Genomic DNA, 27,960 nt, shown 5'->3' with positions numbered 1-27,960 from the left:
ACAAATGTGAAATGACATTCTCTTGAATAGTGTGAGGGAAAAATAACTTTTTTTCTCTCTCACATCGGAAACCTCCCTAAGGGTGTTCTGGGGCACTTGCATGTGGAGTGGAGTTTTTTTGGAATGGAATTTATTTTCCTGATAATTCTTGGTCAGGGTAAAAGTGCAGGTCTGCAATTGCTTGCTCACACCATTGCTGGCTGAAGGGCCTCCACTAGAGTGAGTGTAATAATCGGGCATTATTACACTCACTCCTCCACACTGATCAGACATCTTAGAAGAGGTGGGAGGACACGCACACTTTACCCAACCACAGACAATTTGCTGATTGACTAACTGTGGTGTACCCATGTATACTGCTGGCTGGACAGGGGTGGTGAGGGGAGATTCAAGGAGCTTGCACCATTGTTTCAACTGGCACGCTGTGAAGTGGAACCGGCGACCTCTGGAATTCGAGTGTGCTAACCATTACACCTTTGCAGCATCCATGATAATCATTGACACATTCTGATGAGCACACAAAGCAGCATTGCAATAATAACCTTTTTTATTTATGACGGCCTACAAAGTATGCATTTTACAGAAGTGAGACCGATACAAAATTAACCATCATAGTTGAATACAGTATTGAACAGAAAAGAATGTTATGCTGTGCAAAAATGTTTTTACTTGCATTAAGAAGATATAAATTACTTTTTTCCTATCTACACATGTCCACTAGATCTTAACAAAGCATTTGTTTATTGTAGGACAGAGATGAATGTGTTTAGTTTGTTGTCCTTCCCCTGCACCTCCGATTAGCACAGTTGGCTACGTACGGTGCGAAAGAAGTTAAACATACGTATTGTCTAATAAAAATAACAAAATTCAGGTTTTGAAAGAGACTATATTTACATGACACTTAGCTCAAAGCCCTTATATTACAGCAGCTTCATTATTGGCAAAATGAAGATATTCTGTACAGCTTAGTTAATGTTATTCTCAGGCGATGTATTAATCCAAGCTCAGAATTTGAGGTACTCAATATATTGAGATTGGTCAATTTGCAATGTAGTCATCATAGAATGGGAACAACCAAGATGTAAATCTTTGAAGAGTAAAAATTTGGAACAAATGTTGACAATTGTACCTCTAAACTGTGCGTGAAAGAATTTGCGTTGCATTTCACTGTGGAAATTGTGTACAGAATAAAATAAAACTGATATTTTTTTGTTACACACGATGTTTAATGACAAATGCTTATGCGACGTTTTATTTAACCTAAAAAAAATACTTAACGCAAGTCCAACAAAAATACATAACCATTCAGTAAAATGCAATCAAATAAAATGTTAACTTGGAAATAACGTTAATTGAATGACAAGATATTTCTTTGTTCCATGGTCATTAGAAATACAGCTCCATAAAGCACTAAGTGTTAAAACATTTCAATAAATAACATATTTACAATCTCATTCCTTAAAAAATGAAATTAGCATTAACTCTCATACTTTGCCACAATGTGACCCAATGAAAGGTCTCTTGTCTTTATAAAAAAAGGCGGAAAATAAATAATCTAATACAGTAATTTAACAAATAACAAAAAATACCTTTTTTCTATCTACAACAATCGCATCTTCCCACAACATGTTCATATAGTTTATTTTCATACCTACACTATGTACTGGTTTGAAAGCTTCTATAAGAGTTTACTGAAATATCAAGCAAGATTCCTTCCAAACGAAGGCATTTAGGTAAGCACCGCACGAGTTTAACCAGTACTTTGCTTTAATTTAACAAAACCATAGTAGCCCATAGCGTACACTTACGAATACATGTTACCCTACAATAACCAACATGAGACTTTGCTGTGCGTGAATACTGGTATTAACAATGCATAACCATTCTCGCAGGAGCGTACTTCTGTTCTGTGCATTAACTAGTGTAGTACAAAAGTGTTTGGAAGCCTTTCATTTTTGACCGGATGTCTCATTATTTGGTACGTTTTTAGGTGTAACGCGTTTTTTTTTCTTAGACGTGCCGACTTTTGTTAATGTTACGAGGGCGCTTCTTACATAAATCGTACTTTAAAAAAATAAATATCTACAATGACTTTTAATACCTTAAAATACTACGATAATACAATTGTGCTAAACTGCTGTGCATAGGCTTGATACTGAAACATTTTCATCAACGTATGCACACAATTGTGTTTCACAAACTATCTGTCGAAAAAGCCTTTGGAAAATCTCACTTTCAAGTGTCTACACTTGTGCATTTCACCCATGATCGATAAATATATGCTTATAGTTATTGATTCATTATATCAACATGGACTTTGATAAAACAGCAATTGGGAAGTTTTTGTTATCCTCAACTCTATATTGTGAGGTTATGGTAGAATCGCAAAAATGTATTGGAATAGTTTTGAAAAAAACTTGGGGCAGGTGCCAAAGCTGAGGCAGAATCTCTGAAGAAGAAGTTGTTTTCTCTCCAAGAAATGCAGATTCTTGTCTGAGATAGATGTTTAGTTCCGGAGCACTGTAGACATTTTATAAATCTGCAAAGAAAACATGGGAAAATAAGAATTAAGTTAGACATCACATTCCCAGTTGGAGACCAGTAATTGTCTTGGCTTTAGTAATGTGAATGGAAAAATATTGGTCCAATGCTCGCATGTCTTACCTCGACATTCATACTTGAGATCTGAAAAGTACACCATCTCTTGGGAAAAGACAAACATTCCAAGACGACCACCAGCATAGGTTTTGTCGTAGATGGGTCCCGAATCGGCCATGACCTTCTTTCCTTCGTACATCACAACTCTGGAACAGAAAAATGTAATGCACCAAATGTCAGTTTCTGTAATGTGCATAAATAATATGGCCACTATTTTGTAAATGTGTATAAGTGTTGTCACTTTAACGTCACATCATGGTCTTAATATTTTAACGTGAATTTTACCGAATGAAGCCAGTCTTTGGCCGGTGAGTGAGTTGCCATCTGTAGGCAGTGAAATCCTTCCACCCGATCACCTTGGGGTCATGCCACAGCAGACGAACCTACAAACGAGGGAAGGGATTGACAATGAAAAAAGGAAAGTTTTAAAGCACGTGAAATGCTTTTACTTTTATCAAGCTTGTACTTTTATGAATTCTGGATAATTACTATTCATATTCATATTGTCATATTGCATTGCACATTCACAAGAAGGGAGTCCTAAAAATGCATGCAATATTAATGATACAGACTCAAATGCTACATATGACAAGCCTACGGCTTTATTATAAAAACTTACAAGACAACAACTTGTTAACATTTTTGAAAGCGAATGACGAAGAGCCTTGTATTCTACAAGACTAACTTATTAGAAAACTCGCTGATTAGTCGCTGCAATTTCCAACGAGCCTTCTTAACTTCCACTTCATCCAAACATTTTAATCATTAAATCCACAAGCTGCTTTAATAACAATGCACAATGCATATATATATGAATCCCACAAGCCAGTGCTAAGCATGAACAAAAATATGCGCGTCTTTTCTATGAACATACCTGCCCAGGGGTGTTTCCAGTGTGCCACAGGGCATTGCGCAGATGCTCGCCGGGACCGGTCGTGGAGTTGACCACCTTGATTTGCAGCCCGGCATAGCCTTGGGCGCGCGTGGGCGTGTTCTGCCAGTATGTCTGCGTGATCTGCTTCCACATGACCACGTAGAAGCGCGCGCTGGACTGGTAGCCGAAGACGAAGCCGGCGTAGTCGTCGTCCCGCTCCGTGTTGATGAAGAAGGTGCCGCTGAAGTCCACCGAATTGAACTCGTCGTAGCCTGCGAGTCGAGAACATGTCTTTTGTTCAATACGAGCATCTCGCAAAAGAAAAGAGCCGACTTCATTCAGGATGAAGCCCTTGGTTTCTCACATATGACAAGGACTTGTTCTACTAGACTGACTGTTTTGGCTCGCCATCGAACAAAGACGGTCACTGCATCGCACGCTTTCAGATGCTCTTCTGCGGCCATCTGGAATGCTCTTCTTTTTGATATTAGGAAGCCACTGGAGCTACGCACTTAAAAAAATCTAGAATCAAAACTAATTTAGAACTGCTTTTTGTGTTTAGTTTGTTGTCCTCCCGGACCTCTGATTAGCACGGTGGGCTACGTACGGTGCAAAAGAAGTTCAACATACATGCTGTGATTCCACCACGACACTGCAGATCACATCACTTCTCTTTCTGCTTCGTTCCTCATGCTGTTCGACCGTTACTACTTATAAGATACATTTTCATTGAAAACGTAAACTATCACATCCCATTGCCATCCAAAGTGTTGTTGAAACAAAATTTTACACGATCATGATAATTACTGGCTCAATTTCTCACTGAAATATTTTTGGAGTTGCCGGTAAACTGGAGTAGCCAGAGTCACGGCAAGAGGTATTCTGGATGTGGAAATATATTCTGCGTCACCGACCCATTTGCAATTTAACCCCCTCTCCTCCCTCCACGATTTACGCTGTTGTTAATCACAGCGCAAGCAAGGAGCTGCCCCGTGCGGGTGACTTTGCAGGCACTCACCGATAGCGAGACCTGGATCGCAGTTGACGGTTTGCACCAGCTCCTTGCCCTGGTGCCTCACCACCCAGTTGGGGTCGATCTGAGCCGTTCCCTTCGGGTCGAGCGGCACCATCTGGAACTTGCGGAAGTCCGTGAAGGTGATGCCAGAGTTCTCGGGGCACACGTCGTCAATGTCCAGAATGGTGTCGTTGTCAAAGTCGTACTTGCACGCATCACCACGGCCATTGCCTGGACCGACAGAGAGAGAGAGAACAAGAGGCGGTTGGTTTTTGAGAAAGCTTCCACAAATTAGCGTATTATAAATAGTATTATGAACTCATTTAGGTAGCTACTGCTTAATTACCAAAAGTGAATGTTTTCCAAATATGTAAGTGTCCCTTTTACATATATACTGATGGGCAGATGTTTGGCAAGCCATATCAGGTGGCTATAGAGAGCTTAGAAGCCATAGTGGTCTGCTTAAATTGACAAATTCTACTCAAGCTGTGTTGTATACAAACCACAATCTCTACGTACATATCACCTTTTCGTAATCAGAGTAGCACAGCTTTACCCATCATTCAATAGTACAGGAGCATATCACACCGCAGAAACTCAACAATGGCAATGTAATAAAGCAGGAGGATACGCAACCTTATTTAACCTTATTTACACGATGAAGGAAATAAAATGACACGTTAGGAGAATGAGCCTGGACAGGATCCAAGACTTGGCAATGCAACAAATACTTGGCAGGAAAAAAGGAATAGAGGAACACGGAAAACCAGGCGGAGATCTGCAGCTGTAAAGCGATCCAGAAAAAAAGGGATTGAGATCGAAATAAGCAGTGACACTGGGCTCAAGAAGGAACATCCACAGGGCAAATTTGTTCAGCCCCAACGCCCGCCAATGAGCTAAACTAAACTATACTAAAGTATTTATATTTTACCAGGTAAGGACCTCTGAGCTATATAGCTCTTTTTATCATAAGTGACCTGGCCGCAAATGATAGCTCAAGGAAGTGGGTTAACATGTGGCAATTTATAACAGCCAAATACTCTAAACACACGTTTACAAAATGTGGAGGGAAAAACCGGAGGACCCGGAGAAAAGTCCACGCGACCACGGGGAGAACATGCAAACTCCAAATATACAGCAGGCATCAGGCAAGGTAATTAACATCTCGCCACGTCGTGCCCTCTGACGAAAGTGTCAGGTTTCCGTTGTGACAATTGGTGCATCGCCAAGCGATTCTTCCATCTCCAGGGGCGACATCGGCGGCGGTGGCGGCGGCGCTCACCATTAGAGTCCAGCTGGTCAGGGTTGGCCACGAGGCGGCAGTTGTCCTTGTCGTCGGGAATGCCATCATTGTCGTCGTCGTGGTCGCAGGCGTCCCCTTTGCCGTCGCCGTCGTGGTCGGCCTGGTTCGAGTTGGGGATGTACGGGCAGTTGTCCAGGTTGTTCTGGTGGCCGTCCTCGTCGATGTCCTCGTTGCTGTCGCACGTGTCGCCCACCAGGTCCGAGTCGGCGTCGGACTGGGGTCACGGGGTCAATGGGGCAGGGTGAGGGAAGGGAAACGTTAGCATTTGTATTCACGGTGGCCTCAAATCTGAATTTTCGAACTAATGCAAAGTCGATCAATTAATGAAAAGGTACGGTTTGTTTAAGAGTAAAATTACACGTGATCCATTTACCACAAGGTTGCTTTAGATCTATTCTTTAAATTATCTTAACCACATGCAGCAGCATATTCAACTGCAGTGTGCCAATATCTTCATGATCATCCATGATCAATCCACGACTGGATTAAAGCCTCACCAAGGTCATCTCCCAGCAGTGGCTTGACAAAACGTCCGTGCAGAATACACGTCGCTACCAGGCGATGAACTGAGAGGTGTGTTCACCTGGTCTGGGTTGTGTTGTAGAGGGCAGTTGTCGCACTGGTCACCGACTCCATCAAGGTCAGTGTCGCGCTGGTCGGCATTGTACACGTAGGGGCAGTTGTCGATTTCATTGAGAATGTCTGGAAGAAAGAGTAATTGAACAATTCAGTTATTAAGCATTCCAATCGGTGGAAAACACATTTCTGTTTTAAGCACTTTGCGTGGTTGTGTGTGACGTAGGCATACTGAGTAACGGCGTATGAAATGTCAGGAAAATGGAATTTGACTCATCTACGAGGTTTCACAATGCAGTAATGGCATGCTCAGACACGGAGTGATTAGTGATCGCCTTCAGCAAACTTCCGCACCCAGCTATGCCGTGACACTTGATGCGTGCCTTTTTTTAAATCCCGCCTGAAAGAAAACCCCATCCCCGTGTATGCGGGCGCCCCGTGAAAAATAATTACACCCCCCCCCACCTCCCCACCGCCAATTGCGTGTTGAGAGAGCGTGAAGTCGTAAAAGTGTCGCTTTCATAATTTGTCGGTTGCAGGCGAACGCGGCGGAGATTTACGTGCCGTTGCTTAGTGCCGCCCCCCCCCCCATGTCAAAATATCCACGGGCCGAAAGCGTGAGGCCACGGGGAAGTCGCCGCCACTTTACCGTCGCCATCGATGTCCGGAGAGCAGGCGTCGCCGGTGCCGTTGCCGTCCGTGTCGGCCTGGTCCGTGTTGTGGTCGTAGGGGCAGTTATCACAGCGGTCGCCGACGTTGTCTCTGTCGTAGTCGTATTGCCGCGGGTTGAACACCATGGGGCAGTTGTCCTGTGGCAGAGCGAGCGACTCGGGCGTTAATGAGTGAACCGGCCGCTGTGCAGAAGACGGCCGCCGGCCAGTGACCTCGCTTGGCGAAGGTTGCTTTGAGTTCACAGCCGCATTGTGTTAAAGCTGCCTATGGTGTTAATTACAAGATGGTTTTAAAGACTAATAACGGAGTGGCAGCCAAGGAATGGAATGCGTCTACCCTGGACGGCTGCCGAGGAGATGGAGTTGTGAAATCAGCTCGTGCGCAGATGTTAGGTGGATTGTTGCATCTCGGGATGGTGAGACATGGTGGCGGCTTGGCAAGGCTTTTGTCCAGCAGTGGATTGAGTTACGTTGTTGTTGGTGGCAACAATAATTGGATGTGCGTGGACAGGACGGCCGAGCTGAGTTCATCACAAGGACTTGTATCAAGAGCGCTTACCCCATCGTCGGTAATCCCGTCGTTATCATCGTCGTCATCACAAGCATCTCCAACGCCATCCTTGTCGTAGTCCTCTTGGCCAGAGTTGGGTAGGTTGGGACAATTGTCCTGTTGGCAAAAAAAGTGAATTTATTTGCCGGCAAATATAAGCAAGAAGTCCATTCTGTGTCTCAACATTTTTGTTTAATGTCATCCTATCGGCTCTCCAGCCCTCTCTTATCAAGTAGCATTTGGCGAAAGCAAGCAAATTCTGGATCAGTTTTGACCTTCTGGGTCTCGATCAGAAGAGGTAGGCTTTGTTAAACAAATGCTGCTGGGCTACTATGTGGTATTGGCAAGATCACTCCCGGTCAGGTTGCAAAAAAATATATGTCTACATAGATCATATTCAGTTCAGTCAAGGATTGATTCAAAACTCCAATTCAATAGATTATTACATTGCCCCCATCAAATTGAATGCTTACGCTGTTAAATAAAATGTCTTGTGTGGATTTAAAAGTTCTCATTAATATTGCAGTAATGTAAATACCACAACATTTGAGATATTAATGTCCCTGTGAAATTAGCAATGGCAATTTGTCATAAATTGTAATTATGTTGATGGGTACAATAATGTTTAATGCAGCTCAGCATGTTTGCACTTGACGACATTAGTTAGACTGCACATGTTCTAACCTCTGCCAAGCATCAAGCAGGTCTGATCTGGACCGAGGTGCAGACAGGGAGGTCGTAAGCCTGAAATTATAGCTTATTTCAAGGCAGTTTCACCCACATTCCATGCGTGCCTTGGGCTCCTTGTTGTGTACTATGTGCTTGCCTGCTTCAGGAAGTCCTTGCGGACAGCACCAATGAGGGCACTTAAAGCCAGCAACTGGACTCTCAGGGCTGAGTGGTTGCCAGATTACAGTGGCAGAGAGTGTTTTCCATCCCTCAGCTACTTGCCTATTAGCATAATGTATTTGTCTGGTAGTTAAAGAGTCAAATCCGCCTATCAATAGCATCTTAAAGGTAAAGGTGCAGCCCTGCAATTGCTTGCTGATGCCACTGCTAATAGAATGACCTTAACAAGAAGGAGCGCGAGACAGCCCCTTTAGAGCGTATTTGGCCGACTCGTTTATGACCATTATCGTGTGCTTAGGCGCAATTATCAAAAGGAAGTGTTTAAAAATGTATATTAATTTTAACGGTTCAACAAACTTTATGCTTTATGTCATAATGCCCCACTTTGGTGAACTATCAGGTTTTTTTTTTAATTAAACTTCTTTCACACCGTACATAGCCAACCGTGTTAATTGGAGGTGCGGGAAATGTGGATAACTCAACCCTCATTGTAATCTGATTTTAATTGTAATTACATTGGATGTTTTTAACGTTGGATTTGGCTGAAGTACATCATCTTTTCCATATCTTCAATCTCATAATTATTTTTGGACATTTTTTTCAAAACCGTATATATATTTTTTTATTTCATACAGACAAATAAGCAAGCCTCGAACCAAGACAGCTGGATCTGTTCTGATAATTCATTTTGCCTGTGATCCATATCGCAGTGACATTTTAACACTGAGGTCATGTTTCAAAAAGACACCACCAAACTCCACCCTTATTAAACAGGCTGACTTTTATAGCTTACTTCGGGGGTTTAACTTAAGCCACCTTTTAATTGTGTAAGAAAGAAATCACCCCTCCTTTTCCCTTTGTGTTGAAAGAGAGAGTGGATCACACAATAATTCGATTTCTGTGGTGAGCGCAATATTATTTTAAGTGTTTGCTTTCTTTAAAATGTTTATCACGTAAATTAATTGGTTGTACGTACAAGTTAATGAGCCTGTATGAAGAATGTTTTCTTGAAAATGAGGCCAATTTTTTTCATATATACAACAAATAACATGTGAAAAACGTATCTTATCATTCTTGAAATCATGCATTATTCGTTTAACAGGGCTTTGTATAATGCAACTTCACTTTATTTTTTAATATAGTAGTTTTTTACCTTTGTGCTGCCCAACACTAACAAATCGTTATTATCAACCTTCATCTTAACCGGCTCAATCCAGACCGCCCAGGAATTCAATCACAGAGATCCATTTATTACATTCTTCGAGCAGCAGGGAGCCCAATTCCAAAAGAAAACATTACAGTAGCGTTTGGCAGCGAGCTGCACTGCCGCCACAAGTGTTGACGCTGGGCAGACGGGAGAGCACATTAAAGAGCTGTATCGCGTTACCCCTCGGCCAGAGGCAGTGAGTGGCGGGGCGCTCACTCGCTGCTCTCTCGGCACCCGGTCCAGCGCGAATGAAACATGTGTTGGGGCCTCAAAAGGCATTTAGCGACTATTTCATTTCGCACGTCTGTTACGTGAGATGCGGGAGGGTTACACAAGAGTGGCTGGATGGGATCGGATCTGAGGCGGGGAGGGGGATGCGAAGATGCCGCTTTTGATGAGCCGCCAAAGTCTGTCGCCGAGCTCCATGAGAAAGTGGCCCCCGTCCCATCGGCAACTCGCGATGGGCGATGAAAGTGCGGCCACCTAAAGTGGCTGCCCCATCAACAGGACAAATGCTTAATCTGAAAGGTGTTTTCTTCCCCTCCACTAGACTTCAAACAGCTCACTACTTGCCATTTTTTTTAGACTTCAAAAAGGACGGATATTTTTACTTGACGATTTCTTCTTGGGTTTGTCCTTACGATAAATTGAATCAAAATGTGCCCGAGATGAATGAACTGCTGATTTTTTTTTCTGCTGACTGACTTCATTACGTATGAATCGCATTTTTAGTTTTCATTACTATTATGCGTGTAGTTGTACAATTGCTTTGGGTCAATTTCCCACGGAACACACTTTTATAATGTCATACGCATAGCCATTCATGGCGTTGGTGGTAGTGTGTTGTGATAAGAGGTCAAATCAAATGCTAAACAATAACAATTTTATTTACAGCAATTCGCAAAGGTATCCAAATATTAAAGTTCACCTTCCTGTCCTGCTGCCACCTACCTACATTGCCATGTGGCCCCATTTCACCAGTCGGACCACACTCCCCAAAATCAGCCTTCTTTAAGCCTTTGCATACACACACACATACCGTGTGTATATAAATAAGCATCGTTCTGGTTTTTGGCAGTTTAGCCTGTAGGGGGCTGCAACATCCTCGGCACACGGGGCGGGCTTTAAACTACGACTCGCTCCGCAAAGCGCGGCAGCCCCCCCGGAGCGCCGTTGTGTGCGCGGGGCGGTGCAGAATCGGCGCCGTACCTTGACGCAGTGGTAGGTGGTGTTGTCCAAACAGACGAGGTCCTTGTTGGGCCAGCCGTCCAAGTCGGTGTCCTCGCCGCAGATGACGCCGTTGCCCGCGTAGCCCGGGTTGCACTCGCACTTGTACATGGGGTCGCGCTGGTGGCCCAGGTAGACGCACTTGGAGTTCTTGTGGCACTTGTGGGTGCCGTCCTTGCACGGGTTCTGCGGCTCGCACACCTGAGGGAGTCCAGCGGGGGGTGATGGTTAGGGTTTCATTCCGCTCACAGGTTGTCGGCTGTTCACTGACTGCTATTTAGGCGTGCATCGATTCACCATCTCCCAGTGATTGTCTCGTTTTTCTTTCCTCTTGTTACATTGTTTATTGGGGTTTTTTCAGTCTCGTTTGTTCGACCGTTACATGAAATTATCCTAAATGTAACGTTGCCATGTAATTTTCACGTAATTCGAGCAGGTTTGCAAAATAGTATTTTCTCAGGCGCATTATTCGATGCGTGCGTCGTGAGCGTAAGAACTAATTGTAATCCATTAATCCATTGATGCATCGTTGCATGCGGCGTGCGGGAAGGGCAGGAGAGGGAAAGTGGGGTTTATGATCGATTGGGAGTAAACACCGCAGGTGGAACAAGCTTGTTTCCTGATGCAATTAAACCTGCGGCCTTTTTGGCATTCATTGTCGGTGGGTGGTGTAATTCGCAGGGGATTTGCATAATCGCCTGCAGAATAATGTCGGTCATTGTAGTAAACTTGAGCGGTTACCGCACACATTTATATATTTATTTACCTGCTTAGAAAGCTTGGCGTCCTCGAGCCCGATCCCGTACGGCAGGTTGCCCGAGAACCGCGGGGGGCACGGCATGCAGCGGAAACCCGGGGCCTCGTTAACGCAGCGGTCATCACGGAAGCACATTCCGGACACCACCTCGCACTGCCAGACAAAAACAACATTCTGGTTACACAGGGCGCAAAGGTTTCCGTCCGAGTGTTGCGATTACGTTCGATTTGCAGCCAGCAAACTACAGCCGTAACTCGACGTGAGTATGTGTATATGTCTATAAAACATGTCTATGCAAATCTTTATGGATGTTAACTAATATTTGAATGAAGTAGTTAATTAAGCCGGTCACCTCGTTGATGTCAGAGCACTCGATCCCATTTCCTTGATAGCCTTTGGGACAAGCCCCACACTTCCACGTGCCATCTGCAAAACTGTTGCACTTTGCTCCAGCAAAGCAAGGGTTGGATAAGCACCCGTCTGGGGAAACAAAACAGATGTCTTGCAGTCTGTTTCCACACGTCAGCTGTGCAACAGCAATAATGCGACGGAATGTTCATTGTTTTTTTCTGAAAACGGATTGAAGTACCACGCCTTGAACCGTTGGCATATTTCCTCGCTTCACAAATTGTTGCCTCTTGCAAGGGAATTTGTAATTCATTATGTTGACGTGTTTTGATCTTTTTAAAACGTAGGCTTTTGCGACGTATTATTAATAATTACGTTTTTTGGGTTAGATTGCGTTATTACACATTTATAATAACGCGATCTAACCCAAAAACCTTGATTATAAAGTGTTCTGATCTTGCCATTGGAAACCTATCATAAAAATGCAATTATTATATCACCAGCAATGCCATGTGCAATAAACATTTTGATGAATAACTGAAACAACTCAGAGATGAATTGGTAGTTATGGTGGCACCTGGGGAGCCGCATCAATTGGGGATTTTTTTCCTTGTCGTTAGTTGCAATTGAACGAATACACAAAGAGAATAGCAAATGAACGAGTGGATGGACGACGGATGGATGGGTCGAGAGCCGTACCAACGGGGCAAGGTTTCTTGTTGCAGATCTCGGTCTCGCGCTCGGACCCCAGGCAGTCCTTGCCGTTGTACTGCGGCTTGGGGTTGTTACAGAGGCGCGCCCGCTCACGGAGGGCCCCGCCGCACGTCACGGGACAGGCCGACCATGGAGACCAAGGCCCGTACTGCCCATCCACTGTGGGTGGAGCGAGAGGAGACATAGAGATAGGGGGGTTGAAAAAACATTCTTGCATCGGCATGGGTTACATTAAAACGCTTTCTCGAGAAATGCTTGTTCTCGGAAGTATTTAAGTCGCGGTATGGATATCTTTCAGGGCAAAATGGGTTTCCTTATTAGCAAGCGTGCATTGTTTTGCTCTGGTTCGTGTCTCGAAGTTTTGGGCAACCCTTTGATCAATTTGGCCGGTTTTCAAAAAGGTAAGTCGCTAACAGCAACACGACTTGTGGTTTTGTTCGCATTGAACCATCTCTCCGAGAGTTACAGGAATCCCCTGGTACAGGCAGACAAAACGCATTAACTTTCTTCAACATTATTTGAAAAGCATCCCAAAAAAAATAACCTGTAAAAACAAAGTTTTTCACTATAAATCCTTTATATGCGTGGCGGCTAGAGTCCTCTCGTCCTCTGGCTTGAGATGGCTGCCACCTATAGGTCAGATGATTGCATGGCAGCATTAAGCAATTGGTAATTAAATATAATATTTTTGTCCTAAAAAGTGTAAAATTTTGGGAAAAAAATTTCACGAAAAGTAATTGTCACGCACAACGAGTCTGTGTGGAAAATGTCAGCTCGATTGGATCACGGGAAGTGGGTTAAATAACGACGGAAAGATTTGCACGGTCGTAAGCAAGCAAGCAAGCGCGCAAGTGAACTTAATATAAAGGATTTAAACAAACACTCACGGTGGAACCTCCATTGCATTTCAATTCGCGTGCTTGAGACAAGACTCCTCCCCCAGCACGTGCAGATAATTTACGAGGCCTCCAAGAGAAGGATTGAGTGTCCCTATGAAACCCCGTTATGAAGTGCCGTTGAGTGTGTGCGAGTTTGTCTTGACATTCTAAACCCCGCTTGTAATGTTTATAAAAGCTATTAACGGTTCATTGTAGCTCAGGCCTTTAAGGGCTCCGCACCTAATCACGACAAACGTGAGACAGAGAAACCTGCCTTGTCTCGGGCAAAGATTACACGTGTTCTCATTGGAAACAGATGCTCGTGTCGTGTTCAATCGTGCACCATTTCACAGCAGAGGTGGACTAAGCAGAGCACTGGAAGTTGTAATTACGTGTATTACCACAGCATTTAAGGAAATAGTCACATATTTGTGAAAGGGGACATTGTGTGAACACTCGTTATGTGTGCTGTCGTAAAGCATCGTGGGTAACAGAGTAAACGAGCAGACTTTCCGTTATATACACAGTATCTCCAATAAAAAAAATAGAAAGTATGTTTTTATTCCATTAGCCTGTGAACCTTCTGGACCAATACTTTACAGCAGCATTTGTTTAAGCAAGAAAACTGTGGACCAGTTTCAACCTCCTTGGTCTAGTTAGCAGAGTCAGGCTTGCTTCAACAAAGGCTACTGGATAGCATTGGAAAGTCTGTAGACTGATTGACACCTTATGCTGCACAAGGACAGCTGCCACTGGGGGTCCCCTTGGGCTAGACTGCAGCAGGGCATTAAAGTGGCTCATGTGCACCCTCCAGATGCAAATCCTTACTGTCGCCTAAAACCAGTGTGATATGGTCAATGCTGTGCGCTTTCAGATGGATGTTGAACTTCTTTCACACCGTACATAGCCAACCGTGCTAGTTAGGAGGTGCGGGGTAAGTACAACAAACTAAACACTACAAGCTGTTCTAATAAAATTAGTTTTCAATGTAGATGATTTAAAAGTGCGGGGCTTCAGTGGCTTCCTAATATCAGAAGCAAGAGCGTTCCAGACGGCCGCAGAAGCGCATCTGGAAGCGCGCGATGCAGTGACCGTATGTGTTCGACGGCTAGTCAAAACCCGCTGCTGCGAGGATGACCAGAGTGTTGTGCGATGGCTTTCGCTGCTTTACGAAATCGACAAGGCGTCGTGGTTCATTTGAGGGGAGCACTCCGTGCGTTATGAAGAGAACAAACTTAACACAACAACAACAAGAAGCAGACAACGGCAGGAGACGTCGGCTCCGCACGCTCACCGGGGCAGGGCTCCATCTCGCACTTCTGGTTCTCGCGGCCCGAGCCGCCACACTCGTCGCCACCCATCTGCGGCACGGGCGAGTTGCAGAGCCGGATGCGCGTGTTCACTCCGGCGCCGCACGTCACCGAGCACGACGACCAGGGCGACCAGAAGCTCCAGCCGCCGTCCTGACGGACTGCAAACAAGCAAACAGCGAGCGGCACATTCCCTGTCAGTGCCCACTCCGTGTTCCTCTTATTATCATCATCGTCGTCGGCATCAACATCTGCACCTCTGATGAGCACGGTTGGATACGTACGGTGCGAAAGAAATGAACATCAACCGCGGATGAAGGTCTTTCCACAGTACATCATCGTTTCTCATGGCCCTGTGATGCGGCGATCTGTATGACACTTTTAAATTAAATTTGCTCCTTTGCAGGCACGTTCCCTTCATTAGCCGCCGTATTGACGCACTCCAAAGTGACTGGTCTGATGTGGCCTAAACGTTCCATTAAACGAGTCTGAGGTGAGGCTGTTTGTTGCAGGCACAGATGATCTGTCATCCTCCTAAACCCTCCACTCGTCTCACGCCCCCCGCCAGTCAATCTCACACTACCGAATGGCAACTCGCGTGCGCTGCCAACGTACCAGCCAAAACGATCAGTCCGACGCAGGCGAATGCCATCGGTTTTCGATGCCGTACCTCGTTTGTCGCAGGCCTTGAGCTGGCAGGTGCGGCCCTGGATGGAGGGTCCCTCGCAGGGGTTGTTGACGCTGTCGCAGGAGCGGCCTCGCTGCTGCGTGCCCGATCCGCAGGTCACGGAGCACTCGGTCCACTCGGACCAGGGCGACCAGCCGGCCTCGCTGTCGCCCACTGCACGCGATGGCGGAGAGCAACACGAGTTACAGAGGGGTGAGCTGAGTGGTGCCTGGGGTGGCTCCGGTATTGGGGCCGTGAGTCTACATTGCTTGCATCCTAGGTTCCGGTCTGGGCGCTCGACTGACTGTGATGAAACTGGGTTCTCAAGTGCGGAGGTTGTGTCGGTTCCAGATTGGCCACCGCGCACCGTCGTTGCGTTTTATCGGTTTTCATTTGCTGTAGTCTGTGGCTACATGGCGGTTCTTAATTGTTGTTATTGGTTTCACAGACGTGCGGCACATATTTTTGTTCATAACCGGGCATTGGGGCAAGTGCCCCCCCCCCCCCCCCCACTAGTGTGTGGATAAAAAGCCACTGTAACCCGATGTTATGGGCAAGAGGTCACCCACCAACACCCTGTGGCTGAAAAAGTACGCGATGTTACAGTTTACCAACAACATCGTCGTTATATAGTTTGGCAATGACCCAAATTAATTTCCTGTTGATGGAACAATTGTCTAATAACTTGTCTTCTCCCGAGTATTTTATGTTTTGCTTGCAAGGCTAAGAGACGGTAATTATCTGTAAGCTGTGGTGCACTAAACATTAATGATGGCAAGCGCTCGTTAAGGGTGGCATCAGCACCCAAAGGAGATTTACAATCGGGAGAACACTCCTCTGTTTTCCACATCCTCATTAAAATCTGGAGTGAATGCTAAGAAGATTATCGGACCATTTCCATAGCTACTTGCTTAAATGAAACTGCTTACTCTCTCATTGGGGTTGTGCACAAGGAAACATGGGTGCAATATCCATCATTAAAATATCTGGCATGTCAGTTGACATCTCGCTTATTTCAAAGCTCACAGTGACCCTTTTTTTGTTAATGATGACTGCCATTAAAGGCTTAGTGTTAGCACGTTGCTCTTCGACTAATCCTTAGCCCACATGGTTTTGCTTAAAGACATAAACTGATGTGATTAGCGTTGGCAAGCAATCATAATTTTGGTAACGGATTTGGCAAATAGAAGGGGGTTGGGGGGGTCTATATGTTGCAAGGTCGCCACTGGCATACAAAGGCATTGCATTTGGTGTCTAATTTCATTAGCTTTAGAAAACTAGTGGGGGATCAACGTCTTATAAAAAAATAAGTATGTCGCTACCAATTATTTTTTTTGTAATGTCTGAACAGCATAAAGTTTTTCTTCGCTGCTTTGGGTCTGTGGGCAGGTTGGGGTGGAATAAGTCATCTTAGCATATTTGGGTGTCATATGTTACTGCCCCATCGATTAGAAGTCTTGGCACAGAGACCATTCATCTCCGCTGTTGTGGGCCTATAATCAATGGCACCATATTTATAGCTGCTATTTTTTTTACAGCCAAGGGTCAGCTGTCAAAATAACCCAGCAGGGGGAAGAGGAGCCTGCAGGCAAAGGTCGTGCTGCCAAATTTATTGTCAGCTTTTAAATGAGGTTCTGCAATCAAGGCCACAATAAAAATCTGTATGCACACCCTTTTTAAAGTTATGCTACCTACATACTCATCATCGTCATCACCATCAATCTCTTAACTTCATTTGGTTGTGGGTGTGCCACTTAAACATTGCCTGTCAACTCTCTCCATGTTTACCTGCACTTGAGAGTCTTTTTTAGGTGTCATGCCACTGCATCATTAGTCCGTGTTATCACCACATTTGTCATCCGAATAATCTCAGGTTGTCCTCTTTTTTATCATTCTACCTTGTCCTGTAAGACGGTGATGATGATGGAAAATCCACCCAAATCGTTGCAGTTTCCTTGATTCACTTTGGGCATCAATGTTCTCCCACTTTTGTCTGCTCCTCTCTCTCTCTGTATTGGTGTTTCACTGCCATTGATAGTGTTGTCTCCGCAGCATGGAACACATAAGGGGGCATCATCACAGAGATACACTCCGCTCCTACCTGACGCCACAATGTGGCTCAGCCACCTCAGTGTGGACAGTTCTAGCTGTTGCTCTACATCGACATGATCGAGCCATACGAGCTAGGAGAAGATTGTGAGGATGAGGTGCCGGGCGTGCGTGCGTGGGTGCGTGGGTGCGTGCGTGGGTGCGTGGGTGCGTGCGTGCGCGTGAGAGAGTGTGCGACGTACGCAGGCACGTCGGGCAGCACTCTCCCTCAGGGACGTGAGGAGTTGCGCAAGTGACGGGAGGGCACGTGATCTGCCGGCAGTGCGTTTTGGAATCCTGCAGACGAAACCAAACAAGGAAACCGGGAGGTCAGATAATGATCATAATAATTATTCATTCAACTTGTAACGGCCATTGAGTTTGCAGGACCACCGGAAAGTATGAAAGCTTGGGGGAGGCATTCATCCAACAGTGGAGAGATCATTGCTGATAATGTGATAATATTATACTTATAATGTATATGCTTGCGTGTGGTGTTGTATATGCACGTATATATATAACGGGAAAGGTGAGCTGGAATTTGCAGAAATAAAAAAATTACAATACATTGTAAATTTTGAAAAATCAAACACTTGACCGCACACTAGACATAGTAATAAGATAGAGTATAAAACACTGCCGCATTTCTGGATTTGATGAAAGCTGATTTTTTCACAGCGTGAAGCCTCTGCAAACCTGATGCAGACAGTGAAATACATTTATCGTGGCTGATCGGGCTTTCGCTTGTGAATGAGTGTATTTATAACTGCGGTTAACATCGCGACGTTGAGCCTGTGACCACCGCAGGGAAATGGGGAATTTTGATGTGGCAGACTCCCCCCCCCCCCCCCCACCGAAATTTCATTTTGCCGCCTAATGCTCAAAAGGCCCTCTGTTGAGTTCGTGGCTTTAAGTTTTCCTGGCTTGGAATGCCATAAGCGTGGCAGGAATGTGCAAAGAGGGGAAGAAAAATAAAAAAAACAGCATGACACTCATCCTTTTTATGAATATGGGCTGATGGTCCCGGAAAGTAGTGAAATATATGAGTTGCATGTGGTGGATTCATGCTGTCTGCTTCTTATTTTTTTCCAATGTTATGTATGCATTCATTCAGCCATATCAAATGTTTTTTTTTTTAGCAAGTCACGCCGATGTGTTTTTATTATTGAGTTGGGTCCCTGATTTTATATCAACCTCGATGAATAGCATTCATGGTATAAATAAATGTGGGCTAACAACAACACAGCTATGCTCAATTAAAAAGGAACAAACTAATTAATTAACATTTAACTGCTTAACTGCTCTTACTCGTACTTTTAGAACATTGAAGAGGCAATGGTGAATATGAAGCAACAAAAACAAAAAATTCAGGAGTTATATAATCTTTGAAATCAGTTTTGATCAAAATGTAATTCCTTGGCCAAACCACAGCCTCCGCAGGGAAAAGTTAGCAAATCAACATTGTCTCTGGCTTGCTGTGTATGGAAAGTGCCTTTCCAGCCTCAACACTGAAACTGAGCTTAAGCTGCAGCTAATGAGCACCTGTAAAACTCATGCTGCTTGTAATATGTTCCTGGCTTGCAAATGCGTATTGCTTTATGAACGAAAAAAGCTAAAGGTGCAGCCCTGCAGTTGCTTGCTCATTCCACTGCTGAAGGAAGGGCCTCAACGGGAGGGAGTTCTAGAAAACTCCTCTGGAGAGCATTTGGCCTACTATTCTATGCTTGCCAGATATCTTTTAAGCGGTTTGCTAGCAGTACTCCAAAGCAAAATGTGCATGCATCACTGCATGCTTTCAGTTCTAAATTAATGTACATAAATTGTAGCCTGCTTTATATTTCTCTCTGAACGAACTTGTGACGGCAGCGTATTCTGCTGACGCTGCGCTATGCACACATAATGGTCTCTTGGCTGAAGTCCAACAGAAATAACAATCGGGGCCACTTGCTATGTTGGAAATCTTAAGGGAGAAGAATCATCACGCAGATGTAAAGTGCGATGCCTTAACCGGTGTCGCCGGCCAATATTGGCATAAAAATGTCCCACCTTCATTTCCGATCCACACTTAAGCCACGGATGATTTTTTTTTTAGATTCACACTAAGGTTCGCATTAAGTCCTGAGAGCAGGGCTAGACTTGCCGCAGTCAAAGCCACATTCAGTCCTCGTTCTTGGCCGCCACAGACCCTTCATACCAAAGCTCCGAAAAACAGAAGGAAATGGCACTCCTTTGAGAAAAGGCGTAGAGAATTGTGAAGAGTGCCGATGAAAGCCCGCCAGCCAAAAGTGACCGCTGCTGCCTTCCTCGGCCTTGTGTGTGCACGTTGCTTACGAAACGTAAAAAAATGGTGAAGAGTTGTGAAGAGAGCTGCTTAAAATGGGTTACCCAAATTGGGTTACTCAAGTATTATCTTGGTTTTCTATTCCCCCCCCCCACACCTCTCCCCGGCCACCCCCACTCTTAAAATTTCACTTTGATAGTTTTGTTCAAGTGACAAAGCCACCATTCATTAAATTAAAAAAAATATGCCACTATAAAGTCTGCGAATTGTAATTTTCATTACCTGATTTCCATTCCATTTTGATCGGGTGGCGTAATGTACGGAAGAAAAGACCCTCACCGACTTGAAAGACATGATTAACGGCAGCTTGGCTTTTTTAGCTTAAAATAATTATATGGTTTACCCTTGTAACTGCTTTCCCTTTACAAACTTGGCCAGTGTACTACTGCGTCAACGATTTACAGCATGTGATGTTCATGAACTGAATCCCAGCAACAGCACCAGGTCTTGCTTTCAAGCTTCTGGCAAATGTTAAATCTCATATGTTACAATCACTGGCACATTGGAGACTCGTATAATTAATTGTAACAACTATTGCTCAAAGTTTGCCGTAAATAAAACTCGGAGGATAAATGTGTTGGAGGCCTGTCTATCATTGCGTGCCGTGACACATTGCATTTGGAAGAAAAATGCTCAAAATATTTTTGCCAAACCCGTTGCGCAATATTAAACTCAAACTACAAATGTGCAAGCGCTTCTGCCGAAATGGATATTTCCCGAAATGTCTGGTAGCAATTATATGTGGTCTCAGCCTATCTACCAGCCCTGCCAATGGGTCCAACGCAAAATCTGCCGGAGTGACGGAGCAGGCGGGGACACACTGACGGCACAGCAAAGCAGGCTGCTGGTACACAGAGTACTTGTTTGAAGACTTTTCCGATTTTACAAAAATCCTCAAGACTTTGTGCCATCATCAAGCGCTGCTGCACACCGATGCTCAGAAATTGTTTACTAGATTTACAAAAGCCAGTGTTGTGGGTACTGATGTAATAGCGTACACATTAACCTATTTGTTTTGTTTTTAAACATCACTAGGCTGATGGGGAAATAGCAGCTTGTGTCAAGACATGTGCTCTGGATGCAGCTTATTTCTCATATCTTGCACAGCTCAGGAATGTTTGGTGGCCGTGTGAATAGACTTGGTGCACTTATGTATCTTTGCGCACGTATGTGTACAGCCCTAATATATCAATCCACTGCTGGATGATGTGAGGTGCCTCCCCAAGTCGTGCTGGTTGTGGGGGTTACTAGACCATACCTCACCACGTTGGTCAGTGTGATTCTCGCTCACAGCCACTACACATTGACGATTATTTCAACCGGTACTGGGCCTCCCCAGTACCGGTTCAATGCGGTGTTTAAACATCGCCACTGGAGAGGCAAATGTGGCCGGGCGTGGTGCCATCCACCCACCCCCGTGTGTGCCACATTCCCGGCCTTCATAGGTGCTCGCCAACAGTTTTTTTTGAAGCTATACAGGGGGCCTTTGTGTGCGTGCGTGCTTCTACACACCCGGCAGGTGCAGGTGGTGCAGCTGTTGATGGTCCACTCGGTGTGGTTGTCGTAGAGTCGCCCCTCGTACAGGCACTTTCCCTTCTCCTGGATGTCCATGGTGTTCTTCAGGTTCTCGTTCTCCTCTTTCTGTGCATGGACAGAGCACAGCAGGGCACGGACCATCAGTTCATTGCGCCACACATAGGCCAACGGTAGAGGGAATAGAGACGTGTGTGGAATGTGGTGTCTGTGCGTGTTTGTATGTACGTATGTATGTATACGCCAGTATATTTGAAAGGTATTGGGAATTGAGTGTGTAACACCACAATACACATTATATTATTATTACTACTGCATAATTACTCTATGGGAAAGCGTTTATACAATGCATCATAACTAATGACTACTTGAATATGCAAGCTGGCGATTCCAATGCCATTCCCAGTGACTCTGCCTCTCGCAAACCAATCCAATAGAATACCTAACCCTAATCCCCCCCAGCCTGTCTCGATTGCCCTTTCAATACTTGCACCAGGGGTCCCTTGCGAACAAACTTATCGAAAAAATTAAATTTAGGGGTCAGGTTTGGAGAGTTGGGAGGGAGGGCAGTGGAGGAGTTGGCACGCTACATTGCGCACTCAGCTACCCAAGTTCGATTCCCGCTCACGGCTAACACCAGCAACAATTATTTGAGCCTCCCCTACGTCGACTTAGCCTCAAATGAGTACCTGGTGCGGCGTGTAAATTCATCGCGGTGTTGGCCACCCACCCGTTCGTGCACCGTGCCTAAACAGCACTTGTCCAAACAGTCTGTTGAGGCTATACGGGGGATCTTTTTCTCTATTTTGGAGGGGGGGGGGGGTGAGCAGGATTTTGTAACACTCACCAGCTTTTGGAGGCCGTCCACCAAGTACGTGACCGTGCTGCGCAGAGCCTTGACCTCATTGTAAATCCTCTTGACCTCGTTGCAGGAGATGCCACAGAATTCCATCACCTTGTTCACCTTGTGCCCCGTGTAGTCCGTCTTGATGGCAGGCGTCCCAAGGAAACCGCCGCCTAATTTTTTGGCACGCGCGAGAAAAAAGAAACCCAACGGCACCCCCCGGCGCGCACGGCAGGTGTTTGTTTAGCGTGGGCAGCCAAGTCTAGCAGGACTCTGTGCAACGTGATTTCATATTGCTTGTACTATTCATTGCTTCAAATAAAAACATCGTCAGTAAAGTGAAATGCATGCTGTTTTTTTAATATAAAGTTATTTTTTTTTCGACGTTTATTAAATTCGGATGGTTTGCATTTGAAGCAGAGTATTTGCATATCTTGCATTGGTGCAAAAAAAAATACACGCTGCAAGGATTTTATTTTATTTAGTTTTAAATTAAGACCGCATGCACTAAATAAAATGGCGCTTCCTGGCGCTATTTGTTAAAATTTTATTTCTACTTTTCGTCCAGTCATAAGTGCAATTATTTTTCGTTGTTGTATTTTACAAAAGTGTGGTCCGCCTGTGCTTGTAATCCGTTAGCACAACATCGCTGTCCTGAAGTGACTCAGGTGTACTACAGGCGGTTTAATACGGCAATAGCATGGCCGCACGAGGAATTCAAGCAGCCTGAAAGTGGCGGCGAGCTTCAGGCAAGCGTGCAAGCGGCTTTCAGGTGCGTGCAGCCAGAACGAGTCAACAAGCCACTTGATTGACTCGAGGTGGACCTAATACCCTTCTCCCCCATACACTAGCCCTCCACTCCTACAAACCCAGCCCAACTGAACTCAGCTCAACTCACTCTGAGCCCCATTTCCGTTGATTCCTAAGTTCGCGGAAGATAGTGTCCAAACCACAATCATCGCGGTCCACCCCAAGCTTCTGGCTTTTATTAGTCTCATCACCAATTCCACATATTCACATGTACATCATATCGCGTGCATTGTGCTCATAATATTTTGGCTGGCGGTCATAGAAAGTGGGCGAGTAGATTGGTTGTGAGTCTAGCCGCATGCCTCTGTGGCTCATGGTATGCCTGCCCTTCAAACCGCCCTCGGTGTCAGAGCAGCTATAAGCTGACAAAGCCACATCACTGACACGTCATCATTTCTGGTTACATTTACAACCCGCTGAACGGTTTTGTTATTGTTGTTGTTAATCCTGTTGTTTGACTGTGTGTGTTTTTTATTGTGATTGTAATATTTTTCGTTTTAAAAAATCATTGACCAGGGTGGAGAAATACGGTCAGATAAACCCCAGGATCCATATGGAGTGGGGAGGCCCTCGTCCAACAGGTGATTGACACAAGGGCTATATGCGTGAAATATTTCTCTCAAGCATCTGTTAAGTGTCAAACTGAATATGCCTTACGGAACAAAGCGATCCCATCCCTTAAGAAGAATTCACGGCAGTCTGTCCTAGCTTGGTTATGTCATTCTACAAGGCTGCGGGGATCTGTCGCCTGTGTCACAGGTATGCACAGACTGCATGTATAGAATTCATTGCCATATTCCAGATTTGCAATGTTTTGCAGTGTTCGCCATTCCAGCTTTGAGTTGCCTCGTGGTTTAAGCCTTTAAGCCCCACACTCTGCGAAGCCAAACTATGCTGATGAGAGTTGGAAAGTTGAAACTGGTCCAGAGTTCGCCTGCTTGTACATATGCTGCAGTAAAATAATGCTCCAAAAGCCAATAAGGTTATGAACTAAAATATTATTTTATTAAAAAACAATATTGTGGAACTGACCTTTATTATATAATCGTACTTTATTTAACTGGCAATAAAGTTATATTACATTACCAACAACTGAATACTAAAAAGTGATGTTTTTAAATATCACAGTAAAATTGAAAATTACAACATTAAAACTGTAGCATTATATATATATTTTTAAATATACATTTTACGTTTGCAGCAAACACTCAAGCCAATAAATGTATCTGGAGCAGAACTGAAGTGTTGGCTGGGCTATAGGTGGCCATCGCAAGCACGTGCCCTAGGGGACGCTGCTGAGTAGGGCGCACGGTAAGCGCGCGGCATTGATGCGTAAAGCTCTCTCTGAGCATTGGGCATCAGCAAGCAGCAGCAGCAGCAGCGTTAGAGCTTTGTTCCTTTGGTCGTAGCCAGTAACTGTGATCAGTGCGGCATAGCGACCCTGCCGATTCAAGCTCGTGGACCAACAATGAACATTCACACCGAGAGCACAATACAATAACACAACAGCCATCTCAATGGAGGCGTTCATGTGTATGTACAAAAAAGAACACTACCAAAAAGTACACTCAATTTACTAAAAAAAATCTATATTTAAGCATGATCTAAAGTTTACAACCTATTTTAACTCAAATAGGCTCATATATTTACCTGCCTTGACGTTTTTCAATGCCAAACAATGGACAAACGAATTGAAAGTTTACTGATATAGGTTTGTGCAGCGATACTCCGGTGGGATTTTAGTGACAGTGGGAGTGGAGTGTCAGTTGCCTCCACCTCACTGGCAACATATCTCACATATATAATTTTAACTCGGCAGTTAATTTATTTTTAACTCTGCAGTTTACATCAAACACTCGAGATCAACAAACAGACCTCCTCCTCGTGCTCGTGTGAAAAAATATATATGTTAGTTCGTCGGCCATATAGATCATATTTAATTACCTTTCTTGCTCCACAAAAAGCATCTTGACTTTTTTTTATACAACATTTTAAAAGTGGTTTTCCGGGGCACTAACCAGACCATAAAACCACCAACTTACTTTATCACACCCCACCTAAAACAGTATTTGTTTTTAACACTCGTGGTATGTTGATGCCACAACAGTAATTAAAGACATGAGGGAATTACTGAGTGGCTGCTGTGTGCCAGGCTGGGTGCACAGTGCCCCGCACGCGTTTCCTTACCGTCATTCCTGACGCACCCTTTGTTCCTCAGAATATCCTCCAGGGACGTGCCGAAGATGAAGCGGACGTTTTGCAGTGAGCCCTGCAGCAGTGGCAGCCAAAACAACACGAGAGGGGATCGGCAGGGAGGGAGTGGAGGGAATTGGCAGGTTAGGCTCGCATCACAGGGAGCAGAGTGAATAACGAGTCTGGTGGCCCATCCTCCATCGGCATTCATCTCATGCCGCGCGGCTCGCACTCATTCATTCACCTTCAGCCCAACCAGCCGTGAGAATGTTTACACTGTGGTGGAAAGTTAACGTCATTCGACACGAATAGCCATGGCCCCCCTAAGACGTCCCAGGTATGTTATGTTCTTTTGAAATTCACATTTCAGACGCTTACGTGTGATGCGTGCGCCCCGGGGCTATGGGAAATAAAACCACATCGCATTTTGGCCCCGTCGCGTCGGTTGTGATGTGTGATGATGTTGCTCATGCCGTTACCAATTGGCTGTGACGTTACTTGTGGTCCCCGGCTAACGACACTCACGGAGACACCCTCGACGGAAGACAACAGTTGCCCCACTCACCCTGAAGTCGTCCTTGTCGCTCACGAAGCCCTTGCCCAGGCGCAGGCGGCTGTTGTCGGGGTACAGCTGCTGGTACACGGGCCCGTCCAGGCTCAGCACGTTGATGAGCTCGCAGCCCACGTACAGCTTGGCGCTCTCGTGGTCCACGTACAGCGTGATGTTTTTCCACGCGAATGTGGCCAGGTCCACGTGCTCGAAGGAGCGCACGCTCTGCGCGTGCACCAGGTCGAGCGTGTCCGCGTGTCCGTTCGACACGATCTCGAAGAGGCGGGCCGATCCGTCGGCCGAGTCCACGGCGAGGATGGTGCCCCTGCTGCGCTTCTCTTGGCGCAGCGACGCCTGGAAGACGAAGCTCTTCTCCTGACGCATCGCCTCCAGCAGGCTCTTGAGGCTGCGCTCCTCGGCCGACGGGACACGCTCGGCCCGGATGATCTTGAACGCGGGGCTGTTGGCGTCGGGCCCCTTCACCAGCTTGACGCCGACCGTGCGCCGGGTGATTCGGCTCATGTCGAACACGTCGAACACGCCGTTGTCATCCGTGCCATAATCTACGGTTGGCGAGTTAGGGGAGGGAGCGGGGGTGGGGGGGGAGCCGACCGCATCGGGGCAATGTGAGCGCGATGCAGGTTGATGGGGAGGGAATAAATACGTGGAGGGAATAAACTAAATTATTGTTTTTATTTTACTAGATTAAGCCCAATCAGCTATTTAGCTCCTTTTCCAGAAGCGACCTGGCCACAAGTGATAGCTCAACGAAGTGGCTTATCACGTGGAAATTTATAGCAGCCAAATACTCCGAACGCACATCGATTCTAAATGTGCAGATAAAAACCGGAGGACCCGCAGAAAGATCCACGCGAGCCCGGGGCGAACACGCAAACTTTAACATACAGGCGTCAGGGTCGGGATTGAACCAGTGCCCTGCTGTATACCAGGCGAGGGAGTTAACATCTCGCCATCAATGGGTCACCCACGGGTTCCTTTTCCGCGCTCCCGCCTCCTCCAGCGCGCGCGCGCTCGCATCTCAAGTAGCAGCCGACTTGAGTCAGAGCCATCGTACCAAGGAACAACACGCGGTGGCCACAACCCGAAAACACATCGGACAGCGATTTTAGAGTGGTGATCGCTCTATTGAAACGTAAAGCAAGGATACAAGCTGTCTATCTGCAATATCTACGTTGTATTCGATACACACGATTTATTTTTGCACACACGCTGCCGCGCAACAGGTCCCGTGGTAAAACCTTGGGGTGCGAAAAAAAACAAATCCGCAGTGGCACGTACGAGATAAAAATACAGTTTTTGCCGGACGCCGCGCGCGTTTTTGAAATTCAAATGAGGCGCTTTTATTCTCGGCTCGGTAAACACGGCGGGGCTAATGGGAGCCGCGGTATTGCCAAGCCAAGGGTGCGAGAGTGGGGATTAAAAATCGGTGCCGAGCGAGAGAATTACCGTACGGATGAGCCGCGCCAACAAACGCCAACAGGATGAGCGCCCTCCACGCAGACCCCATCTTCGGTCCGGTCGCGTAACGCGAAGTCGGCGGCACGGGGAATCTAAGAGCGTGGAAGAGGACAACTCGTGATTTTCACAACAGAAGCAGGTCACAACAAACGCACACGTTGGCAAAGTTAAATAGCCGCGATGGATTTGTCCCCGTTGCCTCTTCGTGTACAATTCACGAATTGTACAGAAGGAGTGATCCACCAAAGAAATTAAATTCGGCAGAAAAATGTTGCATTATTGTACAAATGTGGCTTAAATGTAATACAAAGTGCGTGCGGCGTAAGTAAGTAACACGTACCAGGCAAAGCTTCAAAATAACTGCCGTATAAGTGTTGTTCACGAAGAGCCTCTGTAACCTATGTACCTATACGCTCTATGCGGCTAAGAGCTCTGAAGTGAGACTTCGCCACGGGAAGACTCGCTCTGCTACCAGTCTTCTACGTTGCTTCTGCGTTCGCCTCGATGTGTGCAGGTCG

The 27,960-nt window shown here is 45.6% G+C and overlaps 1 protein-coding gene across 1 annotated transcript; it reads right to left on the bottom strand.

The window, feature by feature from the left end:
• Window positions 1-529: 529 nt before the first annotated feature.
• Window positions 530-27,960, bottom strand: THBS1 (thrombospondin 1). Its single transcript, XM_061551531.1, has 22 exons — window positions 27,783-27,960; window positions 27,431-27,534; window positions 25,979-26,526; window positions 25,408-25,489; window positions 22,414-22,583; window positions 21,546-21,674; window positions 17,896-17,989; window positions 15,608-15,778; window positions 14,922-15,098; window positions 12,735-12,908; window positions 12,040-12,167; window positions 11,697-11,840; window positions 10,913-11,131; window positions 7,657-7,764; window positions 7,076-7,235; window positions 6,434-6,552; window positions 5,830-6,064; window positions 4,551-4,778; window positions 3,533-3,804; window positions 2,944-3,041; window positions 2,665-2,804; window positions 530-2,539 (listed from the first exon to the last, which is right to left on the bottom strand). Exons 2-22 carry the CDS (start codon window positions 27,489-27,491, stop codon window positions 2,532-2,534), a joined length of 3,465 nt encoding a protein of 1,154 aa, XP_061407515.1. The 5' UTR covers window positions 27,492-27,534; window positions 27,783-27,960; the 3' UTR covers window positions 530-2,531.

Source organism: Lethenteron reissneri, chromosome 14, assembly GCF_015708825.2.
Source record: "Lethenteron reissneri isolate LAM-NWPU_2019-01 chromosome 14, ASM1570882v1, whole genome shotgun sequence".
Lineage (NCBI taxonomy): Eukaryota > Metazoa > Chordata > Hyperoartia > Petromyzontiformes > Petromyzontidae > Lethenteron > Lethenteron reissneri.
The sequence above is the reverse complement of the archived record's forward strand: the minus strand, read 5'-3'. Positions and strand labels throughout refer to the sequence as shown.

Bases quoted from the DNA above. Each gene is read 5' to 3' on its own strand.
- THBS1 (XM_061551531.1), bottom strand. From the start codon at position 27,491: ATGGGGTCTGCGTGGAGGGCGCTCATCCTGTTGGCGTTTGTTGGCGCG. The intron at 17,990-21,545 runs GTGTGTAGAAGC...TTTCGTCTGCAG, and splicing joins GCACCACCTGCACCTGCCGG to GATTCCAAAACGCACTGCCG. The intron at 6,065-6,433 runs GTGAACACACCT...CCGTGACCCCAG, and splicing joins TACAACACAACCCAGACCAG to TCCGACGCCGACTCGGACCT.